At 41.7% G+C, this 18,494-nt stretch overlaps 1 protein-coding gene and 1 pseudogene across 1 annotated transcript in view; both read right to left on the bottom strand.

Annotated features, from left to right (window-relative positions):
- Nucleotides 1–5,860, bottom strand: part of LOC145411418 (uncharacterized) — a 37,759-nt gene extending 31,899 nt beyond the window's left edge. The window contains exons 1-2 of the mRNA XM_080281457.1: nt 5,836–5,860; nt 2,502–3,364 (exon numbers count right to left, since the gene is read on the bottom strand). Coding sequence (XP_080137583.1) covers nt 2,502–3,364; nt 5,836–5,860 — 888 coding nt within the window. The remainder of the gene's footprint in view (nt 1–2,501; nt 3,365–5,835) is intronic.
- A 5,991-nt stretch (nt 5,861–11,851) lies between these two features.
- Nucleotides 11,852–11,970, bottom strand: LOC145411508 (5S ribosomal RNA; annotated as a pseudogene).
- Nucleotides 11,971–18,494: the final 6,524 nt, after the last annotated feature.

The raw sequence follows: 18,494 nt of genomic DNA, 5'->3' as shown, positions 1-18,494 counted from the left end.
AGACGTCAAATTTGTGGATGTTCGTACACACTGTTTAACCACTTCACTTACACTGTCTTTCTCACTGTATTCTTGCAGATTCCCTAGGCTTATTTTGCTTAGATGGAGTTCTCAGACTCGCGGAAAATACATCCTCCATTAAATCCTCCACTGCAAGAAGTCTCCATTAAGTTGAAAATAATTGTCTGATAGCAGCAGGAATACAATGAAAAGGCTATTCTATCTAAGAGTATCAACAGCCAGACACCATAATCCCGTAAGGGGTGGCCGTTTGACTTCGAGTTTGTTTTACGGAGAGGGCACTAACCCTTCGCCAACCCACTTGTTGACACGTAGAGAACACATATGAGTTTGTTATATGGTTAACATTTGACGTTGTAAATGGTTTCCTGGCTTACATGAAACCATTAGGCTTGTCACTTAATGCAAAGCCACCTGAAATTAAAGAACGCAGTCATATTGAAAGGGCTGAGAGACGAGTTCGTAACCAGAACTGTGAACATTAAAACATACGGTAAGTATATCGTCTAGTTTTCGCACTGGAGTCGGACAGAATGGTGGACGAGTGTATGTATAGCTGTGTGCAGCATGCCCGCCTTAACTCATTCACTTCGATGACTTTTGTTACCACCAAATGATTTTATTCGTCAGAAGGTGCGGTGGCTCAATCGGTAGAGAGGTGGCCTGCAGTCCTGACGGACCCAGGTTCGAATCCCGGCTAGGGCTGGGAACAGATTAAGGATTTGAATTTCATTAAATCAAGCTTTATTGATCTACCAGAAGACCCGCCGACATGTCGTTAAAATACCCCCGCTAATACCAATACACCAGTCCTGCATGAGACAGCCCTAGTATTGATTCAATATGGACGGTGGGTGTTAGCGCCGAAGTGGTGACATGTAGAGGTGTTTGGTATGTAGGAGGACTGCTGGGCCTTCATAGTAGGCTGTGAAGCCTATGCCCAGAGTCGGACACAAAAAATAAAAATAAAATAAAAAATAAAGGCTGTATAAAATCTCCCCATTTTCATTTATATCACCTAAACTGAATAAAACCATCTGGGTGAAGCAAGAAGTCATCGTATTGAAAGGGTTCAAGTAACAAGCGTCCGGGCATTTATTGAAAAAAAAAAAAAAAAAAGTGTACAGCCGAGAAAAAAAGTTCGCCAATTATTTTCACCTCTTCTGCTTCTGTCTCCTCTGTTGGCTAATATTCTCAGTCAAAAGAGGTTTACATGTTTTTTCTGCCTATATAATGTATATACAATACAGATTATTCACTCTGATATGCTAGTGTCAAGGAGGAAAGTGACGGACATTACATACTCGTACGTGTGAAATTTACGTATGGTACGATGTTGAACATAAAATGAACTTTCATCGCTGACTGAACTGTAAAACAGCTAACAAAATACTGCAACACTGGATATCAGCATCAGAAAACACAGGACACTCTAAAAGGCTTTTCATGGTCAGTCTGATAAGATAGCATAATGAACAAAATCTGATAATCATAGACAGGAGTCCAGTAATATCCTAAGTCTGTCCCTTTCGCCACGTTATCAGAGTTCCAAAGCTTTTTACCGGGTATTTCTTATTTGCAGATTAAGCCACTGATTTTATATATACCGGTACCTACATATATATATATATATATATATATATATATATATATATATATATATATATATATATATATATATATATATATATATATATAATAATTTGGTTTTACGCTAGGTATTCCCGAAGGGCTAAGGCGTCGCCCCTGGGTAGAGGACTTTGGACAGGAGCGTGTAGCATTTTATGACCGGATGCCCTTCCTGTTGTCTACCAATGACCCATGGGTGGATTCGATCCTCCGACCCTTCGGTCAGAGCGGAGCGCTCTAACCCAGTGAGCCACGGCTGCTATATATATATATATATATATATATATATATATATATATATATATATATATATATATATATAAAATGCAAACTTAATTTATAATACGATAATCTCTACGGGGCATTGCACATGATCTTATGAACTGCTGAATATTAGTGGCAAAGTTGAAGGATGTAAAGTTACTAATTAATAGGGTTGGAAATTAACTGATTATAAATAATGTAATTTACACACACTGTACCTGTACTATTATTAAAATTACAAGTATGTTTAGCATATCTCTGACTTCTTTAACAGTTCGCATCTTTTTTTCCCATCTTTTAATGGATGCAATATATTATAACTAGTATCAAACAATGTATTCAGTTCCATAAAGCATTAAAGGAACAATGGAATAACATATATTCAATTTAAACAGGTAAGTGTATATCTATAGTATACAGTATAGCACTGTATGCATATAGAGCATACTAAACCTTTTAGTACCGGAGGTCTCAAGGAAGCCGATGAAAATCATCTGGGGATGGTCAGAATAAAATACCCAAAAGGCTGGAATATGGCGGCATTAAGATATCACATAGCTACAAACTGAGCAGGAATGACCACTGACCTTATACTGTGGCTGATATTGTGATGGTGTGACCCTCGCCACACCCTTGGCAACACCCACGACGCCCTCTGCCACCGCCAGGGGGATGGCAGACAATCCTTCTCTGCCATCCTTAGAGGTGCTGGTGTCGTGTTTTGAGGCTGACACCACCTCGGACACCTCCAAAGGGTTCACTACACTGGCAACCCTCCGCACTCTCTTAGAAGTTGAAAATCTCTCAACCTGCCTCGCATGCCCTCCCGGCAATGGTTTGAAGGGTGGGGGGACAGGGGACAACTGCCGCTTCCTATTCCCCTGTCCATGTGGTGGGGGAACTTTAGACGATTCCTTATATGCCACAGAGCCTTGGGGATGGCTTGGGACACCAAGAGAGGCAGCGACAGGAACCCCTAATCCCTCCCTTACACTCTCCGCCTCATGCACTTCAGTCTCTGCCGCATAACTGGACAAGATTATATTTTCCGTCGCTACACTCGAAAAATGTTCACTGTATGTTGATTTACTATGGCTTAAATCTCTAAATACATCAGGATCAGGCGTTGTGCTTCTTTTCCATACACTGTTACCACCGCTACTTGTATTATTGGAGGTGGTTTTACCGCTTTTAAACACAGTTCCTTCTTCTATATTACCAGGGGTTGTGCTAGTTTCCGAACTGTACTTGAATGAGAGTGGGGCGGCAGGGGAACTGGAGACAGGAGGGAGGGCGATGCTGTCAGTGGGAGTGGGCGTGGGCGCGGGCGCGAGTGCGGGTGTAAGTGTGGTTGGCATGAGGGCAAGGGAGGGTAGGGCGGTGAGTATAGTGTCTCGCAGGCCATGGTGCACAAGCAAGGCAGCACAGCATACCGCAGCACGCACCCACCCTGCAAACATAAGACCATCATCATCACCATCATTATCATCATCCAGACCTTATTTCCCACAAAAGATGGGATGAGTACGATATTGCATCTTCTCTGGGAAATTAACGGACGCGAAGCAACATCTTTTCCAGATCCCAGGTCAAGAATTCAGATGTTTAAAATCAATATATCCACAAGCAGGGAACCAATTACCTTAGCACAGCAGTTATTTCAAGTTTCTGAGAATATTATGACACAGTAGTGCCGTGGCAGAGGTCTCTTCTGTCACACAGCAGTATTTTATCAATACACGCACATGCTTCCTAACTGTATAGTTAGTGTTACACACACACACACACACACACACACACACACACACACACACACACACACACACACAAACTTCATTGGTTTAATAACATACTCATTTACAAGCTTAACTGCCGTACTTACACACACACACACACACACACACACAGAAACTTTACTGATTTAATAACACATTCAGCTATAACACACAAATGCAGGCACGCCGGCACACACACGAGCACACACAAACACAAACAACCAAGACTAGAAAAACATTATGAGTATGCTATTTCGTGTCATACAAAACAATCTGATGTGTGTGTGTGTGTGTGTGTGTGTGTGTGTGTGTGTGTGTGTGTGTGTGTGTGTGTGTGTGTGTGTGTGTGTGTGTGTGTGTGTGTGTGTGTGTGTGTGTGTGTGTGTGTGTGTGTGTGTGTGTGTGTGTGTGTGTGTGTGTGTGTGTGTGTGTGTGTGTGTGTGTGTGTGTGTGTGTGTGTGTGTGTGTGTGTGTGTGTGTGTGTGTGTGTGTGTGTGTGTGTGTGTGTGTGTGTGTGTGTGTGTGTGTGTGTGTGTGTGTGTGTGTGTGTGTGTGTGTGTGTGTGTGTGTGTGTGTGTGTGTGTGTGTGTGTGTGTGTGTGTGTGTGTGTGTGTGTGTGTGTGTGTGTGTGTGTGTGTGTGTGTGTGTGTGTGTGTGTGTGTGTGTGTGTGTGTGTGTGTGTGTGTGTGTGTGTGTGTGTACGTAAGAGTAGGAGTGGTAGTGGTGGTGGCAGCGATGGTAAGACAGCACAGACAGAGCAGTGAGTGTCTCTCCCCCACACGGTCACTATTCTTATACCACTCGATTTCACACCCCTCCCTCACTCCGTGAGGGAGGGGTGTGAAGTAACCCTCTAAGTTACAGGTTCATCTTCTCGTTAACATGGAAATCGCAGCACCTCTTCCTTGGCGACTTATTATGCATTTTACTCCTTCATATCCTCCTTTATGATACTTAGGCCTCTCAGTATCGGGCATGTATGAGATATTTTTACGATACAAAATGAGGAAACTGGTTTGTTAGTGTTTATTTGTACAGTACTATAGGCAGTCTTCCTGTCGACTTAGAAGGCTACTCAACACTTCTTCCTAAACACTGTCTTTTGCTTAACACGCCTTCATATACTCATGACTAATGTCCATTTCAGTCCCGACACAGTTTACAAACGCATCATATGCAAAAATACAGTATCAAGTAAGAAATGCTGGGGATTTTCCTAAGTCCACGAGATTACGATCCTATAACACACACACACACACACACACACACACACACACACACACACACACACACACACACACACACACACACACACACACACACACACACACACACACACACACACAGAAAAAAAAGAAAGAAAAAAAAAAGATCCATCGTAGAAAACAATTTTACCTACGTCGCAGGAAACCAGGTATATGACAGCAACAACGCGGGCTTATCTTGCTCTTTTTCGCGAAAGCTTGAGATAAATTTTCACTGCACTCAAACCATTAATCCTACGGCATTAATTTTCATAGGGTATCCTCTCACTGTCCCTCCCCAACCCCAACCACAATTCCTGTTCATCCCGCCCATTTTTGTCCCCCACGCCCACTTCCTTAGCTCCTGACTCTTTCATTCTTGCAGTATACTTTGGAATCAACCTTCATTACATTCAAACAACTAATCATACAGCATCCATTTTCACAGGGTATCGGTACACTCTCCTACCCCAGCTTCACCGCCCACCATCATTAAGACCCATTCCATCCTTTGCTTTGCCTACCATACCCAATCGTTACCTTCTCTGGTGATTTTATAGCACGACATAGTCTACAGGGTCGACAAACGCGCTTGTTTATAGTACACATGCAATTCGAATATCAGATAAGCATTAATTCTTACAAGCTAAATTAATGCATTTAAAAATAAAACAACAGTGAAAGATGTGAACAGTACCCAACACTTCTAACGGTGAAAGAAAACAACAAATTGCATTCATTATTGATCTGGCAGCGAAAGACGTTTAATAAACAATACTACAGCTTATGAGGGAAAGATTATAAACTACATTCAGAACAGCTCATGTTGGAATGATAAAAACTTTATTCAATACACCGTATTCGTGAAATAAAGCAGTAAAAAGGCACTTTCCTCAACTCACCAGATTCGTCTGTAAACTTCTTCATGTTGTAGCGAAGGTGGTGGTAGTGGTGATGGTAGTAGCGGTGGTGGCAGTACTTCTTCACACTCACTCCCAGGCACCAACTGAGTTAATCTGGGACAGCAATTACCGAGCCCTGTAACAGAGTACTTATATGTGAATACCATAGTACCTTGTGATTATTATTCATGATACCAGGTTTGATAATTATTCAAGTAATGGTGAGTGTTTCGTAAAGAAAATGCTACAGCTTAAAAGGTCAGGTTATATATATATATATATATATATATATATATATATATATATATATATATATATATATATATATATATATATATATATATAATGTTACCAAGGCCATTGCACTCGTCCACACAGCAGGCTCTCTGGCACATCTTCCCTACGAGACACTGTAATCTTGCATTCTGGTGATTAACATCCGGGAATCTTATTTTCCAGCTCTGTCAATACTAAAATTATATAAACGCACGATGGAATATGAAAAAAAAAATCAAGGAAATGTTTGAAAGACTAGGGTAAGCACCTCTTCCTTGGCAGTTTATATTGCACTGACACCTTAAGATAAACTTTACGAACTGTGTACGGTAGCCATCACTTACCCTTCGTGACTTAGATACCGGTACTCTCCAAAGTCGAACATTAGTTTGGTACGGTGGTAGCAAGAACGAGATATATACAAGTTTACAATATCGTGGTGATGGTGCAAATGTGCTACATGCAGAATAGACTGGCAGGGAATACAGTATATACCAGAAAGCGTCCTAAGCCCTTAAGAATGCGACCAAGACATCAAAACAAGTTACCTACCACGTTGTCAAGATCCTCCTGCCGCAGCAGCCGCCCCTAGGCCTGTAGAGGAGATGCATGGCGTGGGTGTGGTGGTGGTGTGGTAGTTAAGATGCGGCGTGGTAGTGTGGTAGGGTTATGAGACGGTGTGGTGAAGTTAGGAGGCGAGGCGGTGGCGGTGGTAGGGGCGAGGCACTGGGGAGAGTAGGGTGCCAGCTGTCACAGCAACCATCCTCACACTCTCAGACTCGCTACACCACACTCACTTTGCAACGCAGCGTCTGACCCCAGCTGTTAAATCAGTCATTATATTCAGAATTATACTGAAGTGTTGCATTATAATCTACCAAAGTATTCCTTCTGTCGCCTCCACCATCGTAGTCAGAAAAAAAGGAAGCTCATTAATGTACTTTTTACTTGAAAATTTCAAGGTTGAAGAAATTGGGTGTTTTCTAAAAAGCAACTTTTAGGGACAGGCGGTAGGAAGTGTACTGATGTAAAGGGTACATAGTTGTAAACATTGTAATAACGTTATCTGAATATGAAATTTATGATTACTAATTCACCAGTTTTGCTGAAATAATAGCTTGGAAAAAAAATCAGAAATATGCAATTACGAAAGTGTATGTATGCGTGCTTGCGTATGAGAACTCTGGGATTATTATGCTAGTAATGTGTGATCACGGCTCTGAGGTGTGACTGGTTGATACTGAAAGGCTCAGACACATTTTATCGCGGTCACCCTGCATTAGGCATATGGCAACTGATATATCGTTGATTTGGACCGATACAGACAAATAATTGTGTAAACAGACAGCCACAAACAAGTAAACAAATACATAGATAAACACAGTGATACACATTTTGTAATTATCAACACGCATGAGGTCCACTGCGGGACCAGACTTACTTCTCGGAGAGGATTATTGTAGCTAGAATTTGCGATTCCTTGTATTAGCAATGTACTTATCAGACAGGACAGTCTGTATTGAGTGTAGTGCACCTTAAAGTCGCACCAATGTCATACTGTTTTTGTTAGAGTTCACATGTATAATGCCATCAGTATGAGCCAACAGGGTGTTAACACACGCCGGCATATGAAGGGAAGTACTACCAGCCCAGACAAAGAATGTAAATGATACTGAAAATATATAGATGAGAAATTGTTGAATGCTGTCTAGATTATGTGAGATAACGCTGGGAGTAGATTGCTTTTGAAGAGTGATGAGTTCTTTGATCTGAGTGATCGACTGAAACAAAGATGTGCTGTTTCCATGGTTATTCAACATAAATTCTGTTGATAGATGGGGCTATCACAGATACCAGGTAGGGCAATGGATGTTAGAGTGTCCATAGTGAAAAAGGGTAGGGTTTGAAACCCTGCCTGTACTGTTATCTGCTGATGATACTGCATCGCTAAGTGAAGTTGGATGGGAGTTGTCCGCTGATGATACTGTAATGCTCAGTGAAGATGAATGGGAGTTGCAAGGCCTGATGAATTAGTTTGGAAGCGTATGTAAGAAACGAAATATACAAGTGAATGCAGCTAAGAGTAAGGGGAAAGAGTCTGAGATGAAGCAACATTAAGCACAGTGAGGATAGCTGGCCAGGAAATGGAAATTCGAGTATAAGCGCATTCAAATACTTAGGTAGTGTAATGAGTAGAGGTGAAAGTTCACAAAATTAAATGCATGAAAGAATACTGCAGGGACCGAAGGTGGCTAGTTCACTAAATGCAATGATAATGAATAGGGTAGTGAGTATGGACAAAAAAAAAAAAAAAAAAAACTGCATGACAGTATTGTGATGACCGCTCTAACATACAGGACTGATGTTTTGTCCCCGTTGGAACAACGCAAGTCAGGAGTGAGTGCAGTGGGAATGAGTTATTTATGAGAAGCATGTGGAGTAACATGGAAAGAGACAAATGAGGAAGTGAAGGAACGTTGTAATGTTGATGTGAATGTGACAGAGCGTTAGCAGAAATACTCGATATGGTCTGGCCATGTGAAAAGGATGGAAACTGAAAGAGTTAACAAAAGTGTGAGTGAGGTGGCGGGGGAATGGAGGAGGAGGAGACCGATGATGAAACTGAGGGATGGGCATGGAGAGAGATATATGAGAAGTGTGAGTTGGAGAGGGGGCAGCCAAATGGCAGAGGACAATGCGACATGAGGCAATTTGTTCCTGGCCACCTCTTACTGATTTAAGGCGTCTGGATATATACACATGCACTTCGCGGCCTTATCGGGTCGCTCAGGACTTGCTCAAATGAAAGCCGCTTCTGGACAGCGCAACAATTTATTTGTCGGCGCAGAGAATTCCACGGAACCCCACCCCTAACGTATTCTGCGTAATGGAAAACCAATGGGAACAAGTAGAGGTCAAAATTCCCTTCAGAAAATTTCAATTGACATGAAATTGAAACTGTCATTTGTGACCCCACTGCGTCTCTCCTGCCAAGTTTCATCGAAATCATTTTTTTCCAGTTACGACTACGCCACACACACACACACACACACACACACACACACACACACACACACACACACAAAGTACATACATTACACACAAGCGCGAAAACAAACAAATATAAATACATTCGCGCACGCACGCACGCAAGCACACGCGCGCGCACACACACACACACACACACACACACACACATTATTTCAAATGTCAATTACGACTTCAAATCTACACTTTAATTACTCATATCAGGAAATGAGGCGATACGGTAACTACTGAGTCCCATTGGCTGCACGTAGATGAACAACAACAACAACAAGATTCCACACACTGAAAAAAAAAAAAAGATACATGAATAGGTATCAATAGCCGAAAACATACGTTGATACAAACAAACAAAAACACACAACATCCATACAAAAGACAGACAAAAACATACATGACACAAACGGGCAGAGACGAAAACATACTCGTACATTCAGCAGACGGAGTGTGACAAATGAACTGACGGACAGACTATTAACCTACAAGCGTTCACAACATTAAGTCACACATCACCTGCCCCACCCACCCTCCCACACACACAGTAGCTTACACACGTCCACAACACTCACTGATAGGCGGAGAGGCTGGAGTATCTCTGCTGATAGTAGTTAGATTAAATGACCTTCGTGTTTTACATAGCCTGGTGCCAAAGCATAGCAAGCTTAGGGCTACGGGATCGAGGAATTCAGTACGTGTGTGTGTGTGTGTGTGTGTGTGTGTGTGTGTGTGTGTGTGTGTGTGTGTGTGTGTGTGTGTGTGTGTGTGTGTGTGTGTGTGTGTGTGTGTGTGTGTGTGTGTGTGTGTGTGTGTGTGTGTGTGTGTGTGTGTGTGTGTGTGTGTGTGTGTGTGTGTGTGTGTGTGTGTGTGTGTGTGTGTGTGTGTGTGTGTGTGTGTGTGTGTGTGTGTGTGTGTGTGTGTGTGTGTGTGTGTGTGTGTGTGTGTGTGTGTGTGTGTGTGTGTGTGTGTGTGTGTGTGTGTGTGTGTGTGTGTGTGTGTGTGTGTGTGTGTGTGTGTGTGTGTGTGTGTGTGTGTGTGTGTGTGTGTGTGTGTGTGTGTGTGTGTTTACCTAATAGACGTTTTACAGAATCAAAACAGGTTCTCAGGTCTTAGTAACGCGGTATGTTAAATTACCCAGCACATTTCTTTAACCCCTTTATTATCAAAACAGTTCTAGTATCCTGTTCCAGCTAACCAATCTTTTCAGTCGCGTGAATATATGGAGGCCTGAGTGTTAATACTGCCACTCTTAACCTTGTCTTGGTGAGGAGACCCGGAACAATTATTGCAGTCAACTCCAGCTTTTGTCAGACGCTTCTAATGAACTGACTAAATGGAGTCTGAGAGTTAAATTTAAAGTTTTTTGACAGTTTCATTTGCTGCCTAATTTCACGAACCAGTTGTCCATACCTATTATTTTCTTACTCTCTGCAGTGTATTGATATAAGTGTACGCGAAAATGTGTACATGTGTATTTATGTATGCGTGTGTGACCTAATTGGCAATTAAACAGGTGATCAGAACACAGCGATCCCACACACTGAAGTCAGACCTTGACCAGTGACTCTGACCCATAATCGATCTGGACCCAAATACAATCACTTCGTCCCATATCCACACGCAATTTAGGTGCCAAGTTTGACACATATTGTACCAAACATTTATGAAATATTCTGCTGAGTTTCCATATACCTGTCCGGCTTAAAAAGATGTTCAAGACTACAAAAATTCCCCAAGACAGTTGTTGGTCACATGGCCTATCTCCGTAAGTGTGTCCTTAGTTCACCTCCGTATCAATCGTTCCCAGTGACATTACGATAACAGCCTGTTAAAGGCCCCAGGGCTATAACACAGTCTTCAACAATTACTAGTGTATCTAGCGTAAGCTCCTGGTGCCATTACATGACTGAAAAGTCTTAACATCGCCTCTTAACTGATCCAAACTAGAAAAGGGGCACCTGATCACCATCAGACTGATAACTTAGCCCACTAGGCTACCAGGCATCTATCACGGACGGTCACGTTAAGAATTGTCGAGTATGAATTGAATTATTGTCTGGATTTAACCAAACCCTTTTCACTGAATAATGCCGGTGTCGTATGCACGGAGTGACTTAGGCTGTGCAGGAAGTTACCGTTCGTTTCTCAAGTTCTCTATTTAGCCTAAATTAACATAACCAAACCAAACCTAAACTAACCTTATCCTAGATCAGCCTAACCTAAATAAACCTAAACTAAACAAACCTTTTCGCGAATAAACCTAAATTAAACTAATCTTTTCACGATATGACTGATTTCACAACCTGCCTGTAACATATATATATATATATATATCCCATTGGATCCCAGGGGTGCTGGGCGAGGCATGGCGCAGGGTGGGTACTAAGCGTACCGCCCTCCGCCTATCGGCTCATAGTCGCAAAGCTCATACGTCCCTACCCGGGGGTTTCCTACTTTATATATATATATACAGTATATATATATAATGTACAGTATATATATATATATATTCGGCCACCCTTTGCGGGATTAGGGCGTCGGGCTATAGATAGATATATATATACGGTATATATATATATTCATCATTCATTCATTGCCAGACGCCATGTATCCCAGATATGGTGGCCAAGGGCTTAGAGTTAATTGTTTTACAGGGAGGGGCACTAATCCTCCACCAACCCCACTTGACACGTAGGGATGCCAACAGCATCTGGTGTTCCCAGGCGTTCACCCATCCAAGTACTAACCAGACCCAACGTTGCTTAACTTCGCTGATCGGACGGGAAGCGGTGTACTCAACGTGGTATATATATATATATATATATATATATATCGACTTTTAGTTACCTACAGGTCGATAAGACATCCAGCTATCTTCCTGAAACATGTATTTCATAAAATGATGTTGATAAATGGCACAATGCTTGAGATAACGTGCGGATACTTTCAGCATTGCAGCTAAAAGGTCACTCAGCGCACTGAGCGGAACGGTAACTTCCAACATAATCATTCCATGCATGATGCATACGTTCGTTCGTTCGTTCAAGATTCCCTGCACCTATAGTGCAGGCCGGGCCATACATTAGCCCGGTCAGTAGGGTATGGGCTGATTAAAAAACAGTAAAGGGGGAGGACAGGACCTGGGGATTGCCCAGTACACACGTCCTGTCTCCTGGCTGGCTTTGTGGTGTGTATGTGTCCATGCATACGACACGGGATGACTTTACTGGCTAAAAGGAAACTTCCAGTGGTCCAAGGGTAAATCCTATGGCTGCATTAGATTTTCACTGCTACGATTCTTTAATCGTCTTTGTCGCACAATCACGTCACTTATTTTCTAGTTATTTTTGCTATCACCATACTATTTTAGTAAACTTAATAGCGGTTTCTCTCTTGAATAATATCGTGTAAACCTATTGAGAATGCGGAACCCAAGTCTGACCTCTGAAGTGAATGAGCTGCCTCTGCACTACAGGAAAGTTTTATTTCGAAGAAGAAGGGTAAAATACAGCTTTCATTAACATCATCACTGGTGCTCGCCTAAGTTAGATATAATCGTCTGGCAGTAGAATAAAATGGGAATGACGTCCTCGAGCCGAAGGAATGCAGAAAATGAATGAATGCTTTCGCGTCGTCATAAATCTCGGTCATTATATCCCTCTCATGCTTGGAACAACGCTATGCTAGTCCGGTAAATCTGTAGCTTAGGGGCATCGTCAGGAGGAGGTTTCCAATTCAGTTTTTTTCCTAATTGTTTTCTGTATTCTTATTCTGTGCGACAACTGTTTCCTGTTCATATCGTTTTCCCGAAAAATTTCAACTTAGGAAGCGTTCTGACTTTCCCTTGGTTCTGGCAGAGGAGCTTGTTTGATGACGGTGTCCTACCGAAACCTTCTCGGAACCTACTTCTGCAAATTAATTTACGTGCTATGCATTTTTTCCCCTACTGTATTTGTCCTTCCTTGCTCATGCAGCGTCATGTGCCCTTACTAATTGTAACTGTACTCAATATGATAATTTTTGCCCCGTGGATGCATCAGTATAACCCTTTCCTTTCATATTCCTTTCCTGTTTGGCCTTCAGCGACAGCATTCCACAGTGTTGGGGGTTGTGCTGAATGGTAATAAATACATATAAATAGAAATAAATACATACACTGAAAGCCTTTACATACCCATAAATATAGGTTTGGCTACATTAGGTTGGGGTGGGTTAGCTTTCCGCTTGGCTAATCGTGTTTACAAAAAACACTAACCAGTCCTACAAAAACTGTAGATATTAAAATGACTATTGATGGTGATGCCTTTAAGCTCCAACTTCATCTCTATTCTAGCTATCTCCAGACTGTTTTATTCAGCTGACAGTCAGCCTAGGAGACCTGAGTATTAATGTAATATTGTCATCATTATTCAGCTGAGAGTTGGTTATAGGAGAAAGTGTTACAATAACATGAACACAAACTGCTACGAAAGAAACATTGTGAAAACCTGCATATCCGGTGGTCAAACTGTAATATATAAACTTTTGCAATATGATTTGGTTCATTATGATAAACTTAAGTCTGTTCAGTATTGGTTAGGTTGCAATATATTGAACATGACAACAGTGGAGTGATAAAATTGGTAGATCAGTTATCGTTAGGTTTGGTTGATTCCCATTTGGGTATTATAACATGATAAACTTGCAATGCTGCTTAATGGTTTCGAGAAACTCTGAAGGAGTACTAACCCCTTTAGACAGATGACCTCTCCGAAGCTGAATAAAACTACTTGACGTTAGCTAGAATAAGATGGATAACGTGCCATTGTAATTAACGGATTAATGGAGGTTTTACCCCCTTTCGTCAGATGAGCTCTCCAAAACTGAATAACACTGACGTCCAGAATAAGATAATAAAACGATCATCGGTTAAGGCTTTTTTAACAAATCGGCCTCGGGTTATTACAACTTCTGCAGCATATAGCAACTGACACAGACATTTTTCCATTTTAAATGAGGCAAGGGGGAATCATATTCAGAGCTACAAGTTGAATTACGGCTTACCTCGAACAAGTCGACATCCAGACCTGATGTCACACCAAGAAAAGTTTGACTGTGGCTGAAGTCATGGACCTGGTGGTCTGGTTAGCTGGGGTCACATTTACCTCTTCATTAAGTATCATTAAACCCTTAAGTCCATAGCGGTAAGGTTCTCTTTCTATCATTCTTCTACCGTCACCCTATTATTTTGGTTACGAGAGACCCACGTATTAAAAGCAGTTAGTCTAAACTTAAAGGGATTAGGCTAAAGTTGTAGCAACCACTTGTCTGAAGGAGTCTTGTTTCCTCTTGCAATCGCCGGACGATTATGCATCTCAGAAGACACCTCTCGTTGTGAGGGGATTAAACGCCTAACATCCGCCATACTGTTTCATTCGTGTACGTTCTCTTACTTTAACAACCAAGCAACCATTTCTGACTCCTGAGCTCACTGTTCACTGCCGACCACTTCACCGACAACCAACGTTACCAACCACAATATGTTAAAATTTATCTCCTTTCCTCTGGTTCGCTGCAACTGGGAAGAGACCGATTCAAAACTTAACACTCAGTCAGTACTGTCAACTTACCCGTTCACTCGAGATTCAATAAATTTCGCACACCGAGTACAACATAGCCTATCCTACATTTCTACCCACTTTCCACTGTCTTGTAACAGAAGAAAACCATGCAAGACGCAGCTGAACTCACCCAAAAGGGCCAAGACACTGCTAAACCAACTAAAGACTATCAGATTTGAGTCTACAGTTTCAAGAGTTCCTAGCTCCACACGTGTAAACGAATAACCTTGGGTTCCGAACTTGTGCTTCTGTCTACTCGATTATTACAGATTAGCTCGGCCGATCAGCACTGCTTTATGCTGAAACACATGAAGATAATGTTGGGGATATGATAGCCTTGATACAAGACTGAACAGTTTATTATAGGCTGTGAATCAATGGAAAATGCATGACATGTGGTTGTGTTGCGTTTTAACCTTCAATTTACGGTTCTGCGAATTTCATGAAAAGACGCAACACATTTCCTAAATCGCGGCCAGGTCGGCCGCCATTTGCGTATGGGTCAGTACTCTTAATAAAAATGGCTGTGTATGTGTGTGTCCATTATCTGTTGTCTACATTAAAAATTGTACTAAGTTATCCATATACAGTATAGTTTCGTGTTTGTACCAGGCCTCTAAGATGTCCATATATGTGACTTCATACTAGTTTATACACATGTTTTCATTTGCATCCTCTAAAGATGAGTGCTGGAAGTACGACTTGCAAGAATTTTGGTACCGATTCGTTTTGTGTGTCCGTTGCGACTGGGAGGTGTAGTACACTAGTAACCACATCTCGACTCATCTGCCATTCTCAACACCAACGAATTCAAGAATTCCTTAAAACAACAATGGTCAAGCCACTCTGTCGTAGCACAACTTAGTACACTTTGACACTAAGTAACTGAATGATAATTTCGGAAAATTCATTAATACTCTATCACGGGCGCAGGTCATCCAAATTTCCTACTCAAATGGGTCTTTCACAGGTCATCTAGGTCAGGTTTGAGAATGTTTGGTGTGACAGGAATCAGGGGCTTCCAACTTTAGGTGTAATGACATTCCTAGGAGGTTAAAATCATAGAGGGTCTAAGGAGCGAAGCCCTCCCCCCCTCCAGTCGCGTTTGGTTAGCTTGACACGATCATCAATAAACAGAATGCCGCGGGCGTCCAAGCAGTTTCCTTAAATAACCCTAAAAGTTTTTTTTTTTTTTAATGCCTTGTAGTTTAAAACAAACAAACAATTATCTGTGTTGCATACGGTGTTAAAGTTACTTTCCTTAGGAATGTAAGAATGCAAGAAAACAGGACGAATTGCCGCGCCTGTATGGTAAAGTTTTACTGAAGATTTATTAAACTGACAGGTATCCTACCTTAGTCAAAGGCTTCTCTGATACACGAGTAACCTTTTTCTCCTACTGTGGCACACCACGAAATTTTGTTTACGCTTACGCCGGCTGGGCTCCGTTGTCTGCGCTCCAACACTCTTCGGCGCGCCCTCTGGGAGGTGGTCACTTCTCGGGAGGCTCTCTCAAAAGATGGTTCTGCCCCTTGTCGCTATGCCGCGTGAAAGAACTAGATCGCCTTTATGTAGAGGATAATGTTCAACTGAATTTCTATACATGTCTGTTTCATGAACAAATTTTTGGCAAGCTGATTTCACACAATAACTACGCATGACGACTCAGTATGGGAATTACTTCTATTTTTAGTACAGATATATCTGTAAAGATTTTCTGGTACAGAGCGCAGAAAACATACAAAACGGGCAAGTTTTTGCTTGAAATGGTAGGCTAAGTTTTTGAAATGTAGTACATACTAGCATATCTCAGATGCTATGCTGATTTCTTGGTACTGTAAAATTTTATGCAAAACTTTTACCTTCTAAAGTAACAGTACCGATGCCTTTACTAAAGCAAGCATTCATCATAACATAGCTTATCATTAAACCTAACTGCACTAACTCACCCTAGCTGACTAATCTAGACTACCGCCGGACCTAACCAAACCAAATTAAATTTTGACCAAGGACTAACACAGACTGCCATTAAACCCAAAAATTTCAAATTCAGCCCCGACCTTACTGCAGCTCTGCCTGGGAATAAAACCCAGTGGAACCTATGGCCTACAACCTTAAGTAATAGCAGGCGAAATGAGCCTTAAATTGGCTTCTGAGTATAGAGTATAAACAGCAGTGTGACCCAGAAAACATAATTATATACTGTATGTTGGGAGAAAATAGTTAATAGGTGGAACAGATAAGTGGTACTACAATACAAGCTATAGACTGAGTCAACCTGGGGTTTTCTTTCAAATTTATCTTTAATGCATTCTAGTAGGATGTGACACAGAACCAAAGTAGGCTACAGTATTTTCTCATCTGATAGTATTGAACAGTATAGTCACCGACTTCAATTTTTAGAAAAAAAAAAAAAAAAAAAAGCATAAAGTTACACTGTCTGGCAGCAACGATATAATGAAAATTAAACTAAACTAACGAAACTATGTTAAGAGTTTACAGGCAAACCCGACATTCAAGATACCCTAGTTTTGTAGACTTTGATGCTAGCCTTAACTTTTTCAAATGTTACACCACAAGAATGAGGGAAGGAATTGTTATTTGAACACAGAGTGGTTTTCGTATTTACATACTGATTTCCTGCCTCCGAATGGAGGTAACTAACACCAAGCCCAGACTTCCTACCTCCGAGGAGAAACTAGAGACGATGTAGTAAAAGCTGTTTGTTTAGAACCAGCAGATCGTTACCATGACGTCAACATTTCGGCTGTTTGCTACATAGAACACCGCAATATCTATGGCAAGCTCCGCCTCCCGCAGGCTGCAACCACATGGCATACCTAGAAGCAACACTGCCTAAACGATTCTGTTCAATCGAGAAAAATCCTAGCAACTGAAGGATTAATAACTGAATCCCTGACTCTAGTTTTTTTGTTTTCCTTGCTGCAACACTAGATGATCTTCAGAAACTTACCTAAACCTTTCAGCGATGACAAATTCCAGCAATGCTTGGAAAATCCCCTTTGTGGCGTGAGAGCAGTTGACACAAGACAAGGAGCCACCCAACTGTTGCATGTCACCGCCCTGCCGCTGCCACAAAACTCTCTTATCTTCGTAATCTCTTATCCGGTGGTTTTTATCAAGGACCTTCAAGGCGTATCAAGAGTTACCGAGTGAGGGACTGCGTGATAGTGGTGGCCTACTTGCCTCGTGCTGGATGGGTGAACAATCCTTAACACCTTCAAACAATAAACTCCTGCAATATATCTTTCCACCTCATTTCTGCTCTGCTCACATCCACATCGCTATTAATACTGAGCATTACCTCACCATTTTCTCGTGCACCATTGTGCTCATCAGATCAAACCAGAAAATTTACTTGCGATTTCTAATTCTCATAACACTTCCACACGACTCTGCCTATACACATTCCTATTTGTTCATTCTACTCCTCAGTGTGGCTAACTTCAAACGCATTCCGCTGGTCACTTGTACTTCCAGAGAATTCTTTTCGGGCTCCGAACCCCATTTCGCCTATTTGCACTTCTTCGATTAGTTCATTACCCTGCCACTCGTTTATGGTTCAAGCACTATGCACAACTACAACACCTCACACCAACTCACACAAACTGTTACTTCCTATTATGGCTGCTTAACACTGCCGGTGCCAGCCGTATCCTCTGAATTCCCATGTAGACAAATTTCACAAATTTGATCAAGACACAGGATTCGAAACCTGGT

This window comes from Coenobita brevimanus, chromosome 89, assembly GCF_032717465.1.
Source record: "Coenobita brevimanus isolate Jiangsu-jjx chromosome 89, ASM3271746v2, whole genome shotgun sequence".
In the NCBI taxonomy this organism is placed as follows: Eukaryota; Metazoa; Arthropoda; class Malacostraca; order Decapoda; family Coenobitidae; genus Coenobita; species Coenobita brevimanus.
Note: the sequence above shows the minus strand (reverse complement) of the source record. Positions and strands in the feature narration are given on the sequence as shown.